At 44.9% G+C, this 14,367-nt stretch overlaps 2 protein-coding genes across 4 annotated transcripts in view; one reads left to right on the top strand and one right to left on the bottom strand.

Annotated features, from left to right (window-relative positions):
• Nucleotides 1–1,018: 1,018 nt before the first annotated feature.
• Nucleotides 1,019–12,825, bottom strand: AAMDC (adipogenesis associated Mth938 domain containing). 2 transcript variants are annotated; one of them, XR_012773853.1, is made up of 4 exons: nucleotides 9,458–9,628; nucleotides 5,417–5,512; nucleotides 3,377–4,651; nucleotides 1,019–3,176 (listed from the first exon to the last, which is right to left on the bottom strand). XR_012773853.1 is itself a non-coding variant. In XM_075491229.1 (4 exons), exons 2-4 carry the CDS (start codon nucleotides 9,587–9,589, stop codon nucleotides 4,511–4,513), a joined length of 369 nt encoding a protein of 122 aa, XP_075347344.1. In that variant the 5' UTR covers nucleotides 9,590–9,608; nucleotides 12,761–12,825; the 3' UTR covers nucleotides 1,022–4,510. The 2 variants fall into 2 exon arrangements, 1 of the variants encoding a protein (XP_075347344.1); XM_075491229.1 differs by adding an exon at nucleotides 12,761–12,825 and having other exon boundaries at nucleotides 1,022–4,651; nucleotides 9,458–9,608.
• A 273-nt stretch (nucleotides 12,826–13,098) lies between these two features.
• Nucleotides 13,099–14,367, top strand: part of RSF1 (remodeling and spacing factor 1) — a 65,060-nt gene continuing 63,791 nt past the window's right edge. The window contains exon 1 of one of the 2 annotated variants that reach the window (XM_075491230.1): nucleotides 13,099–13,349. In XM_075491230.1, the coding sequence (XP_075347345.1) occupies nucleotides 13,151–13,349 (199 nt within the window). In that variant the 5' untranslated portion in view covers nucleotides 13,099–13,150. The remainder of the gene's footprint in view (nucleotides 13,350–14,367) is intronic. The other variant, XM_075491231.1, reaches the window with a different exon arrangement.

A 14,367-nucleotide genomic window follows, 5' to 3' on the forward strand; every position in this document is an offset into this window, starting at 1 on the left:
AGTGCAGTGCAATATAGATGGGCAGCACAGCGAAGCTTTCATGCTCCTCCCGGCCCTGGAGATAAATCCTGCGGGTCCTGGTGTTAACCAGCTGTCTGGCATAAGCTGCCTTTCCTCAAGGTACTTTGGCTGCGCTGCAGTTATCCATGTTTGAGTTGTAATTTATCGTTTGTCCCCAGGCCACAGGTGACCAAACAGCTACTCCATTCTGGACATCTTTTTTTTCTTTTTTCCCCCGTCCATTTTCAATAACAAAATTGTGGCATCTTTCTTTTTCTGAGCACTGCAACGAATTTCTACTATTTTGCTCCCCTCGTGCTGTGCTTGAGCTCCTTTCGCATAACATACTAGGCAAAGATCACTCGACTTCTGTATTACAACCGAGACTCAGATACTGAGGGGCTTACTTTCTCTTTTAAATGCATTTTCACACCATGTTCCAACATATAGGAAATCTGAAATTTGTATAAAAGGTAAATATTCCAAGATTTTGTTGCAGTTTTTTAAATCTAGACGTTGCCTTTTTAACTCCCCTTGCCAGGTTTGAGACATTTAGGCTTTTCTGCTCTCAAAATTACTGGAGTTCATGCTCTCCGTGGAGCTCCAGGACTTTGTGTCATCTCAGAAGTATCTCTGTTCACCGGTGGTCCTTTAATTTTGGCTAAGTGTTGGACTTCTGCACTGCAATAGCCTAAAAGATTGACCTTAGAATGAAAAGAAAACCAAAGGGCTGTACTCACGCACAAAGATAATTTGCATCTTTCATCTCTGTTGAAGAGGGAACAGCAGCCTTCGGCTCACGATCACCCAAGCGGGGGGGGAGATTGAGTTCTCCCAGACATTTGCAAGTGTAGGAACATGGTGCCAGTGCAGAGCTGCAGCTACAGGGAGCCTGAGCAATCTAGAAGCAAGGGCAAACAATAATGCTAAAACCTAACAATGTTCAAATGCCCCTCACCTCCACCCTTTAACTCCTAGTTAGACGTAAGGGAAGAGGGTCAAGAATCTGGCAGAGCGAGGAAAAGGCTGACCTCGCATGAAAGGGGCGTAGCTTAGTGGTTTGAAAAACGTGTTGCTGTGTTTACCATTAACTCTTCAGATTTAATTATAAATGGCATCTGTGTGCGTGGGGAGCCTAGCTCTCCGTGCTAGTAACGCAAAATTCATAATCAGATTGCTGAAGTCCTTTGAAAGTCATTAGGCCAACTCTTAGAACTTTGGAAGTAAATAATGCAATTATCAAGTCAAGAACACTTAAAACAATGCATAAATGTATTTGGCACTAAGTTCAAGATTATGGGATATTAACTCAAACCTGGTGGGGCTTTCATGTATCTTACTGTAAAAAGCACTGAAAAACAAAGTGGGCGGGTACAGTCACTGCAAAAGTACAAAGAAGGTTCTTTGGAAGACGATAGAACAGGGCATGCATTTAAATCAGGACCATATGACATCATCTTGAGTTCCAGCTCACGGAGATGGGCTTCCTCTGGATTCCTGTCTTGCTTGTCTTGAGTTCTCAACTCTTGACCAAATCAGAGACACGATCGCTATTTTCATCTTATTTCACTTGCATCTTCTAGTTTATTCTTAGCAGCAGGCACTAGGAACGCGGGAGCAGGCTGTCTTTTTACTTTACAATTTGCTAATGCAGTATTAGCAGGACTTACTTCAGAATAAAGTTTGAAGGCTTGTAGCTGCTAGGCTTTGCACAAACGCTGCCTGACGTCCCTTAAAAACGCTGGTCGTGTTGCATTCGGTGTGTCTGCGAGCCTTTTTACGGCCTGTTTCCTCTTGGCTGCCAGCTTGCGCGTGCTGCTTCACAAAGATAAGGGGCTGGGGACCGACCCGCTCGGCAGCGGAGCAGCTGGGGTGGAATCTTCCTGGCACCCAGCCCAGACGCGGCTCTGCTTTAATGAGAGCGTCAGGGTGGGAGTTCACTGCCTACTGGGAGATCATTTTCCTGGTGGGAGGCAGAGAAGTGGTGTACGTGAGAAATATTGCCCTCTAAAAGTGCATTCCCATGATTTGGGCAACGAGCCCGTAATTTTAACAAATTATTTATGGCTCTAGCTGAAAGCAGCGATTTAATAAAGATAGCGTTTTGAGCTCTGGTTGAATTTTTTGATGAATCAGTCCCAGCTGTTTCCACCATGTAGCAAAGCAATTTCAGGCACCACGAAGGAAATTGGGCTTTCAGTGACTGGAGCAGCCCAAGTGGAGCAGCCGCTCTTGTGGGAACCGACAAGCTGACTCAGGGAGCTGTGATGAGAGCAATAATAGAAGACATGGATGGAAAAGACTTGCAGCAGATTATCTCCTTGTTGACACCAAAATTTTGTACTGATGGTAGCAAAACTTAGCAGTTTACCATTAAAAAGGGAAATCCATTTCTCTGCACGCTGCAGCTCCCCGTTTTAGAAGTGGAATCTTCTGTATCCTACCGCTTGCCAAATGAAAGGAACAATTAAGAGGCTGCAGCACAAAGCCGGGTAGGGTGCACCTCTAAAAGTCACCTGGCACTGCTGAATAGGCTGTGCTCCTCTCATGCTTTTTGGGAGGACAAAACACATAGCACCAGCATCAGGAGCTCATGCTATTTTTCTCAAATGCAAGGACCTGGGCTGAGCAGTTTTGTTGAATGTGGCTTCATCGTTAGTGTGCCACATGAATATGAAAATATGTATTAAAAAGAAAAAAAGGAAAAAAAGAAAAACAACCTGGAGGTGAAAGATTAGGTGTTTGCTCAACTTCTCCTAACAGTGTAACGCCCATACTGCAGTACTTGAAAACCTGGAATTGCCCTCTCAGTAAAAGCCTTACAAAGCCTCTTCCTACTTAAGGCTGCCTTAAGGCCCAACAGCTCATGAAATAATGCAAATATATGACTGTGATCGAGAGAGTCAAACCACCTCTGCTATAAGGTAACAACATTTAATGCAAAAAGTCTTCACACTCTGCGGATTGGTAGGAACGGGTTCTACTGGCATTCCCTTGGGATGACGACAGTCTTCTGGGTCAGTGGTTCATCTACTTCACACCACACAAGTTATTCAGAACAATGTCATAGCAGTTATGATGAGCATTATACCGGCCGCCGTGTCAGAGAACGCAGATGCAGCTGGAAAGGCAGTTCTGGCTGGTTCAGATAAGATGTTGCCTCAAATAGAGCTACCCTAATAGAAAATATTGCTGTAATTAGGAGATCGCAAGATAAAACTTTCAAGTACCCACTTTCCCTTTGCTTTTAACACCACGTTGTATTTTATCAGATAAAAGGTTTTAAACAATTACTAGAGCAAATAAACAGAAAAAGAACACAGTGTTTTGCAAAGGGTTATTCTTGGGTCTTGGGAAAGTCAGTGCATTCTCATACCGATCTAAGCCTCTCTGCTGCTACTCGGATAGCTTGAAGTGCCTCGGGGCTTTCATAGTGTCATCTTTGTACTTTCATTAATAGACACAGGCTTAATATGCACAGATCGAGAATTAGTGAGCCTGGTGGGGGGAAAAAAAAAAATCTACAGTAGGTAACTTGTAACTGGTAATATTAATAGAAGCCCACCAAGAACAGCAACTAAGAGAACTTTTAAAGTTTTCAGTGTAATAATATGCTTGTTGGCACAACATTTAAATGATCAGATGATGACCAGTAAGAATTCTCACAGCCATCCCTAGCTCGCTAGCAGCACCTTGCTAGCAGCAGTTTAGACTGATTTCCAAAAGATCAACATTTTATGTTGCAAACTCTAGTTTTGTGACAAATCTTTCTGATTATTTCAAGGACATAGGGACTTTTGAATAGATATGTATTGCACAACTCAATCCTCACAATTCACAGGAAAACTTTTTAAGGCCTAGATTTAATGTTTATTCCCTGTAGACATTTTTTTTCCCTTTTTCCAGGTTCAATATAAAATTTAAAAGTGCTAAATTACGTGATGTTCCTGAATCTTCACAAACAGATCTGCATAGCCAATATCCTGACTGAAGTCACCAGGAAGAGGCAAAGTTGTATGTTCTGGGTTTGCTTTTTAATTTATTTTATTTCTAACTTATTTATACAGTGGTGGTAAAGTGCTTCTTTACCGCCATTTCATATCTACCACTTGATTGTACTCATCAGCTATCTTATGGCTGAATTCCAATTGCCAATAATGTAATTCTGGGCCATTTCCTAATAAAAGTATTAAAAACTTAGTATCTTAATTTAGCCAACAGGTGAGAAGTTAAGTAACCGGAATATGGACAGGCTTCAGAGGAAGATCAGGTCAATCTCAAGAATGCATGGAAATGGTTCTGTAATTAAATTATTTCATTAACAGCCCCCTTTTGTGAACACTCAATTTGTTTAAATCCTGAACTAATAAACTGTCCTTGCATTTTAGATTGTCAGCGCACAAATGCCTTGGCACGTAAGCCCACACTCTGTTGACTGTAATTTGATTCAGCAGAGAGGTGTGTCCGTGATTTGGCTGAGGTCAAGGAAGGCGGAATGAGCTGTAACGCTTCAGCAGGTTGAATGGAAGACTCCCCCCACTTTGACCCCCTGAGCAGCCAGGGCATTGTACTCTTCCACAGCCTTCTCTGTTTGCAAGACCAACACATCAATCCCGTTTTTCTTCAGATAGTCCACAGTAGATAGTGGAACCTCAGAAGAGAAAAGGAAATGGGAAGAGCAAGTATTAGATTCTTTTCCTCCCCATGCTGTAAGGCTTGAAGAAAAACAGGTACTAATGGCATTTGTTAGTAGATGCACTTAAGTAAATGACAGTAGCCAAACTGATAATACGCTCAGGTATTTCTAAGATTGATATAATGTTTTTCTCTTCAGTAAAGCTACTTTTATATACACACCTCCCATCCCTCCTTAACATGGTTTAAAATGCAGCCCTTTCTTATGAAAGGAAATGGAACTGGAGCTAAAGGTAATTAATCTAAATAAGGTGTTACCTCACCAAAAAGCTAAAGAATTGTGTCTCATGAAGCGAGGCTCAGCACTTCTGAGCTTTCTGTAGCTAGTTTATCTGCTGAAATGACACCCTGCCAACATTAGTAACAAAAATGCCTAATTATCAAAGTATTTACAGCAGGCTAGAGAGCTAGTTCATAACCTATTCTAAGACAGGGGGACTAATGACATTGTAAAAATATTCTCCTTGTTTAAATTGCTCCTGTAGCAGAACATAAACCTGTTTACTGCTTGACATTGACACTAACACAGAGGAGCTCAAATGATGTTTGTTTCAGGAAGAGAGTGACTCCTGGCAGGAGCACAGTCATGCTAATTCAGCATCCTGAATTTTTTCCCTCTTAGTAAAGCATCACAGATCCCCTCCCCCTCCCCTCCCCCCCCCATCAGAGAGAGGGAAAACAAACAGTTCTATTTTATATTTATCACAGAACAAAAACCTACCTGCAAAGCCTCGCTCATGCCACGACCGATCACAACAGTTTTAACACCCTTCTTGACAACTTCTTCAAGGTCAGCTGGTTGCACTCCTGGAGAATGCTAAGTGTCAGAGGAAGAAAATAATAGTCCGTGTACTGCCAGCATCAACCAGGAAAGCTTTGTCTATATGTTTTGAAACTGTCCACAGAGTAGCAGGGTAAATCAGCAGTACCAAAATGTAACACAACACTCTTTTCTGCATACACACAGCAGATAACACTGGTAATTAAAAAAAGGTATTTTATATGCAGATGAAGGATAGTTAATCAATTGATGGCAATATTATCAGATTATCAAATTAATTTAAACAGTTAAAAATAAAAAAATGCATTATAAATTTCTAAAACATTTATGCCTAGCATTTTATAAATATTAAAAGTTAAAGTGAAATCAATAAATTGCAATATATTGCCGTTTGTTTTCAAATGAACAAAACCTTTTTGTAATAAAGATTGTGGCAAGCCAAACTTTACTCACTTTAATTACAAAGAGGTCCTCAAATAATTAAAATGATTAAATTCTTTTCCTGTTTACTTTGCAAATCCCATTTACCAAAGAGGACTGAAACATATCAGTTAGCTTCATTTCAGTTAATGGTTTCAATTTCTGCACTATTCTTAATTTTGAGAGAGGAATATTTGAAAGCAAACTCCTCAAAAGAAAAAAAAGAAGTGCTTTAACAGCATGTTGATTGAGTTTTTAAAGAAGTACACCCATTTACTACTAGTACGCCTTAAACATATGAATCCACAAATACACCTGTAACATTAATATGAAACATTATGTCGCACTAACTCTCCTCCTAGATTCAGTTGCTACGTATCTCGATATGGCCAAGAGTAAGATACTGCACAACCTGTGGCTACAATTTGGCCCCTCTTTGGCGTGCTTTTTAAACCATAAATACTATTCCACCCTCCCTTTTATTTTTTGGTAGGATTCTCAAGTTCTTTTAGAGGACTGAGATGAGTTTCTCACTTTACGTAGGCAACACCATGGTGGACTCCTGGAGAATGTTATTTTTACAGAGATGCCCGTACATCTTTATCCCCTATACTTCCAGAAAATACTACATTCTTCCAATGAATTAAGGTCAAAGCACCAGCTTAACAAGCGGCTTCTGTTGTTCCATTAGTTAGCGAGCTTTACTCTCCGATGTCTTCAGGTCATCTGCTATTCTTTTTCCCCTGCCCAAGTTGCCAGCAGCTGATGCTGCAGCCTCTCACAAGGTGTTGGCGTTCTCTTCTCAGCCCTGTCAATGCCTCAGCTTGTAGAAAAGAGCAAGCAAGACTTTTCAAGCTGAAAGGAATACATGAGCTCCTGAAGTTGCAGGTGAGGGAAACCTTCCACAGTAGCATGCCACTTCCAATGAGTGGATTAAATTTATCCCACCAGGAAGTCTTTAGCCTGGCTGGTACCTGGAATTTCAGCAACAGAGATGGTTCACCTTTATGGTTCTCCAAGTTGTGTTCCCCTTAGTCCGTTTACATTTGATACCCACACCTAGAATGCAGAGGTGACTTCAATAGGCAGAGCTTTCTCAGACCAAATCACTGCAAGTACGTGTATGTGACAGAATAGGTAATGCTTTTCCTTTGGGGGGTTTAAAGTAGACTCAAAACTTAGACAAAAAGAACTGGTATGGTTTACTGCAATTACAATAATTAGATTGCTGGAGAAGGTTTGCTGTCGTATGATAAGTAATCCCAAGACATTAAAGCCATGGAACAAAAGGATTTTCTTCGGTTACACAAGACGCTCTGATGTGGGGGCTTCCACGTGTTTTGTGGGAAACCAGTATCATTAAAGACAACATGTAACACGATGGAATAACTGTATCATCGCTTATTTGACAGCTGGAGGGAAAGAGAAAAGGCAGCAGAGTTTCTTGCTGGTTTTGTTCTCTAGTCTTCCTTTCAGGATTCCTGCTTCTTTTCTCCCGTTAGCAGATGGCACTGAAATGCAGCCAGCCAGGGAGGCTGCCTTTCATCCCCAAGGGTTAGGGCCATAAGAACTATTAGGGCTTAGTTACAGAACCTTGCAGAGCCAGTTGTGCAATTTTCCCATACTAGACGGCAGTCTGATGGCAGAGAAGGAAAGGAAGCAATTTATTTCCAACTAGAGTGTGGGACATGACCAGCACTACTTGTTTCCCAAACTTCAGCTCCACCTACCCCCAGGAAAAACATGCTCAAAGAAAGCAGGCACACTGTAGTCCACCATCAGGAAACACGCAGAAAATGCATCTGGTGAATCCTACTATTTCCAGTGCTGATCGGATTAACTTTTTAATAGTTCTTCTAGAGTTGTAGACACAGTCTAGAAAATCTTAGTTCTGTTCTCACATCTGTCACTTGCTATTCATTTTTAAACCAAATTGCCTAACTCCTCATAGCTGCAAAGGGGATAGAACTGACCTAAAACAAGAGCTTTACAAGTGACCTTTATAAGGCAAAACCTAAATAGGTATTTTTTACTTCCTGATGATATAAAAACGATGCCAGAAAACCTACCTCTCCAAAGAGCCCAACATTTTTTTTTTCTCCTCTGATTTTAATTTAACATAGACTCGTTTTTCTTGTTTCAGTTTGAGGACTCCTCTGAAGACTTTTATGGACTTAAGGCTTTTATCTGACACCTGAAGATATCCCTTGTTAGAAGCTTTAAAAGGAAAGCATGGCCTCCTAAATGCTAGTAGGTGGTTATAATTTGAACACAAAGTTTTCAAGTGGTCAGAATGAATATCAAAATGTGATTGAGCAGGGAACTAGTTGGGAACTTTTCAGCTACTATATCTGTTCTGCTTCTCCAGTCATACGTGCATATAAACCAGGAAAACAATGTTGTCAAACAAACAAAAAGTGACTACCACCACCACCCCCCCCCGAACACCCAGTGAAAACTTCATTTTTTATAATCAGACCATAAATGAAATACATACACAGCTCTCTTTCTCTCTGCAAGGTACAGATATCTTTGCATGACAGCACTACGTTTTTCTTGGCGTTATATACTCTGTATAAACTGAACGACAGCTTAAAAAAGTTCTGTTCCCCCAAAGATTATAGATGAAGTTCTGAACCCAAAGGTTCTGCCCTTCAGTTGTGTCAAAATGAATTCAACAGAGCTGTATCCTCTGCGCAGATACCACTGCAGGTGCTGGGTCTAAGACCTGATCAGTATCTAGTTCTTTTGTGCTTTAATTTTTGCTTTAGAAAGTATGGATTTTTTTTTTCTACCAGTACAGCTATCCTTGTGCAAGCCCTAATGCGGGAAGAATTATCAACATCAAGTTCTTAATACAATAGACATTATGCTGCTTCTAAATCTGGAATGTCAATGCTATTTCATGTACTTTTATACAATTCTGATAGCATTTACAGATAAAGTTTAAGAATTGCGAGGGCAAGTACTTAGTATATGGCTACCAAGGGAAGTCATCATGTGGTTAGCCAGACTGTGAGCTTTTCACAGAGAAACTAGTGCATATGACGTTGTATCTGCATACTTTTCCTCTGAAATAAGTACAAGGGACCCCAAGGACAAGGATGTAAATTAAGCCACATGCACTGTCGTCTTCCAAACACATAAGGTCAGTTACTGTCGATTTCTTTTAACTTTACCATAAATTATTTCCTATCTCACTCAAAACGACTTTTGTTTACACAGTCTGAAAAGAGGTTGTTACCAGCATCTCACGACAATTGCACTCAATCAAATGCAGAATGCTGTTTGAGAGATCTAAGGGGCATGAGAGTGGTCTGTGAGGACTGGTGGCACCAGTTGCCCTGTCACCTGTAGGATGTTGTGTGTCTGCAGTCCTCTGACCTCTGCGCACAGTCACTTCTGACACATGCACTCAGTTCTTACCAGGAAAAGTCTAACGATTAGATGAAAGCAAAAGGCAGCCCGCTGAATTTCTGGCTGGAACTTTAACAACTGTTCTCTGGACCATTCTCAGAGCCCCGTTTAAAATGCAGGATGGATAGTAAACAGCAAACTTACATTAGTCCCAGTTTCTCGCCAATCCCAGGTTCGGCTTCCACCTGGCCATACTTTGCAGTCCTTATACGTTGTAGAGCAGCCTTTCACCTTCATCTGACCCCAAGAAAGGGAAGCAATTTCAGGGGAAGACATCACAAAGTTGAAGCAAAGTCTGGAAAAAGGATATTTAATACATAACATCAGGCTAACATATGCAGCACGTTAATAAAACCAGAAAATTCTGTCCTTACCCCAGGGAGCTGGGAAGGAAACGCTATTGCAGACTTTATCCACGTGATTTTGTGACAACAGAATTGAACTGAGGATCAGCAGATTTGTTGAATTACCAGTCCTCTTGGGGATTTTGTACAGGATTTTGGGCAAATCATTTTACATGCTCAATCTGTACAAGTATTGGGTGCTCAACTTTTAAAACTATCAACAGGGATCAGGTCCCAGAATATCCTCTCATATCTGGGTTTTAATCTTCTCCCTAAAACCTACAATGAAGATGATAATAATTTCCTAAAATATCTGAGACACACTGTTTCTTCGGCCCTCTAAACCATATTGGCATGTACAGGTTTATTAATTTAAGACAGTAAATGAGGTTAAAAAATCCCAAACCAACCAACCCAACAGAAAAGCCATCAACAAAACAATGGCATTGCCATATTGCTATAGCAAACAAGACTTTCAGAGACCTAAAGGGGTCAAGCCTTCTTTCCCTGGTCACTCCTTAGAAAGGCCAAGTCTCCCTGTGTAATGTTTCAGGACAGTTAAACACCCAAATAATATCTTTTCTAATGTTTGACCTCAATCTTCATGCGTATTGAAGAAAAACACCCGCGTATTGAAAAAAACTGGTTGTTTCTGCAGTAAAAAGAGCTCTGCTCCTGGCTGATCCAGAAAACCTCAGTGGCAGATCCTTCCAGATAGGCAGTTTCTCATTCTTTACTTTTTAATTCTTCAAATTCACCAGGAAAAATCGATCGTAGGAACCCTGGTGGCACGAATTACAGAAAGAGCCCTTGCAAAAGAGAAATCTTTGGATTACCAGGCTTCCACTCCTGCTGGAAGCCTTCCTTCCTGTCTCACATGTGCTACAGCAAACCACAGTATGGCCAGACAGGACGTGCTCTTCTCCGATTGCCAGGAGCAGATCTCAGCACCCTGCTTCAAACGTCGCACGAAGTAAAAACTGCGTTACTTTGGATTTGGCACAGGACTGAGCCTGCCAGAGGTGCTTCTTCCACAGAATAACAGGGCGATTCTTCTCTTTCTTGCTCCTTTGTGAAGTTCAGGGCACATGTGCCCTGCCAAACAGGAAGCCAGGCAAGCAGTTACAGGGGAGCGAAACTTGCCTGGATTCATATATTCTAGATTCTCTCATTACATATCCGCTACGCAATGGATTCAAACAAAGGTTCGTAAGACTATTTTTCAAAGCTCTGCTTGAAGGGAGATTACAGCAGAAGAAATAACCAGCAGTTGTCCCAACAGAACAAAATCACCCATCAACCAAAGAGTAATGGCTGAATAAACCACGCAGAACCTGGCTCTGAAAAATAAAAATAATTTTTGCCTGTGCTAGTTTTGAGAGGAAACGGCAGAATGAGACCTTGAGGTTAGACAGAGGTGAATGAACAATAAAATGATTAGGAATATCAGATTTCCCAATCCAAGCAGTATTACAAGGCTGGGACTGTGTGATCAAAGAGGCACAAACTGCAGAGGGGAGAGCAAGGGTTCCATACTAGCTGTTCCAAACAGCACAAGAAAAAGTAAATAGCAGAAATGAAGAAACAAAACATGAAAGCCATAAATAAAAATTTGTGATCTAAAACTATTTCCATAATACTGCCAGAGAATATCAGTCAGGTCAGGTTGTTTGAATTAATAAGAGTATGTTAAATTGAGTAAGAATGAACTTTTTAACAGGAACGTTGGACGTTCTTGACGCAGGGCACGATCCAATCACCGATCAGCAAGGAGCAGGAAAATACTTCCCCAGCAAATGAGGTTTTTTAATTATTCACTATGACAAATGTACAGTACCAAAACATACAGTACCACTTAAGATCAAAAGAGACCATGAACTATACAAGTCACAAGTATAACCTAAAACAACAATTTCTGTAAATCGCAGTAGGCCAAACACAAAGAGATGAGGAGGAGAAATGGTTCAGGAATCTATAAGCAAAGTTATGAGAGTTTAAAAACACAGGAAATCAAGGAAGCAGAAGAGCTTAAAAGGAGGCAAAATACAAGTTTAAGCAAGGAGACTACACTGAAAGACAGAAATGAAGCAGCGGCTAAGGATGACAGAAGAAAAAAAAAAACAGCTGAGAATGAAAGGAAAGAAACTTGAGGTTGAAGTGCAGTGGGGCAAACAGGTGGATTTTAAAATTGCCAGCACAGCTGTCTTCTGTGAAGGTAAAGGTTGTTTCAGAGTAGCACCCACCAGCAACAAATAGATTAAAAAAGGTGAATGAGAGCAGCGCACCAGAGAATATTTTATTGAAGGAAAGAACATTTCATAAAATCCAAGGCGCAACCTGAGATCAAACAGGATAAAAGCGAAAGGGTAAATCGGCGTATGTCAAGTTTCCGGCACAACAACTCCCGGAAGGTACCTAAGACAAGGTAGTTCTCCAGCGCTGCCTGGGAGCAGGGTCAACAGGTGAAGGTGGGCGACTTCCCTGAAGCCAATGCAATTTCAGAAGTGATACAGCAGCTAGAAAAGCAATTCAGGGTTTAAAAACTGACAGCAGAAAGACAAGTAGAAAGGACAGGCTAAGCTTAAATGAACAGGGTACAGAGGGGGCAGGTGCCACATTTAAGAACTAGGAAAATATTTTTCAGAAACTCGGTAATCTAATTTTGCTGAGGAGCTGAGGAAGGCGAGTTATTGGGGGAGGTCACGGAGGGTGGGGTACAGCATTTTGAAAACAAGGCGGGGGGAAGGAAGGAGGAAAGGACAGAGAACCGAGAGAAGCACCGGGGGGGTACAACCGCGAGCAGGCAGGGGGAGGCAGGAGCCTGGATGCAGGGGGCGGGCGACGCGGCTCTTGAAACCCCCCCGAAACGAGGCCTTGCGTGACGCGCCCCAAGGCCCCGTCGCCTCACGCCTCTCTCCCCCACCGGGAGGGAAGCGGCCCGCTCCACGGAGCGCCTCCCCGTCCGCGGGGCCGGGAGCCGAGCCGAGCCGAGCCGAGCCGAGCCGAGCCGTCCCGTCCCGTCCCGTCCCGTCCCATCCTCCCCTCCCGCCGCCTCCCCTCACGCTGAGGGAATCCGTTACGACCGTTACGCGCCCACACTCACCGCCACGCGCACGACCCCTGCCCCACCGGGCGCAACCTCCACCCCTCCCGCAGGGGGGAAGGAACGCCCTCTACCCCCTCATTGGCCAGCGCTACCTGCCAGCCCCGCCCTTCTGCACGCTTCCATTGGCCAGGCCGGCGGTCTATCCCGCCCCGTCATGAATTGCCCCGCCCCGCCCAACCGCCGCTCCGCCTTGTTTTCATTCCCCTCGCCGCACGAGGCGAAGGGGTGTCGCCGAGCGCCGCTCTAGCTGCTGCCCCCCCTCCCCTCCCCTCCTCTCCCCGTCCCGCCGTTGCATTGTGGGATAGTGGCGGCGCGGCTCGGCAGCGCCCCCTCCCTCCCCCCGCCCCCTCCCCCCTCCCCAGCTCCTTCTCCATCCTCAGGTCCAAGATGGCGGCGGCGGCGGCTCCTCCGGCTCCATCTCCGCCTCCCCCTCCTCCGGCAGGCCCGTGCTGCCCGGGCTCCTGGCCTAACTTCGCCGTCGTCTGCTCATTCCTCGAGCGCTACGGGGCCTTGCTGGACCTGCCCGAGCTGCCCTTCCCCGAGCTGGAGCGCGTCCTGCAGCCGCCGCAGGAGCCCGGAGACCAGGGTGAGCGGCCCGGATACCTCCCCCCCCTCCCCTTTCCCCTCTGCGGCCGGCTGAGGGGGGCCGCGGTGCGGGGGGCGGAGGGGGGACCGGGGCTCTTCCCCCCCCGCCTCCTCCCGGCCCCGGGGGTGGAGCGCGGTGAGGGAGAGGAGGGGCCTGGGATTCCCGGAGCGGCGCTCCGGGGGAGGGGAGCCCTCTCCCCCCTCAGCACGGCCCTTCTTTTTTTAGGGGGGAGCAGCTGTTTGTGTGTGTGGGGGTTGGAGATGCCTCCCCCTACAGTGGAGCACGGGAAGGAGGTGGGGGACCGACCTCCCCCCCCCGTCCTCCCCCCCTCAGTGCTGGCTGTGATACTCCCCCCCCCCCCCCGCCCGCCCTGTTTCTCTGGGTTTGCTCCCGAGCTCTGTGCGGGTGGGACTTCTGCAGAATGGGGGATAAGCAGAAATAACTATTTTTGTTCAGCCTGGGGCTGGCAGTGGGTCTCTTCCATCTCCTCCTCTCCCCCCAGCTGGGGGGTCGCTTCGCTGCCCCCCCCCCCATGTACGTGTCCGTTTTTACTTTTCCCCTGAAAGAAGAAGGGAGCACACACACGGCAACGTCCTGACCCTCTTTCACCCCCCCCTCCTTTCCTCTCTGTGTATGTGGGGTGAGGAATGGGGGGGGGGGCGGCACAGAGAAGCCCTGAGCCCTCCCCACGGCTGCTGTTGTAGGCCATCTCCTCCCCACAAACACAGACAGCCATTGTGTGCCATCTACATCCCTCTCTCCTCCTCCGCCTCGTCCCCTCTTATAGTTGGGGGGGGGGGGGGGAAGAGAATAAGCTGGCTGCTTGCTCCTTCCCCACCGCCACCTGAGCTGTGCGAGCTGGAGGGATGGGTTATGCACTCCGCTGTTTTCTCTCAAGCTGCTCCTCCTCTCTCCTCTCCTCTCTCCCCACTAGCAGATTTGCTTGCCAGACTCTCTAATTCCTGCTCGGTGCAATGGATGTGGGAGGGCCCGGGCCAAGAGAGCAGTCTGGGGAGGG

Source organism: Mycteria americana, chromosome 1, assembly GCF_035582795.1.
Source record: "Mycteria americana isolate JAX WOST 10 ecotype Jacksonville Zoo and Gardens chromosome 1, USCA_MyAme_1.0, whole genome shotgun sequence".
Lineage (NCBI taxonomy): Eukaryota > Metazoa > Chordata > Aves > Ciconiiformes > Ciconiidae > Mycteria > Mycteria americana.

What these genes read in the sequence shown, in the direction of transcription:
- AAMDC (XM_075491229.1), bottom strand. Translation starts at nt 9,589, where the DNA reads ATGTCTTCCCCTGAAATTGCTTCCCTTTCTTGGGGTCAGATGAAGGTG. An exon ending in GGCGAGAAACTGGGACTAAT is followed by an intron (nt 5,513 to 9,457) that starts GTAAGTTTGCTG and finishes TCTGACACTTAG; the next exon opens with CATTCTCCAGGAGTGCAACC. An exon ending in GCATGAGCGAGGCTTTGCAG is followed by an intron (nt 4,652 to 5,416) that starts GTAGGTTTTTGT and finishes TTCTCTTCTGAG; the next exon opens with GTTCCACTATCTACTGTGGA.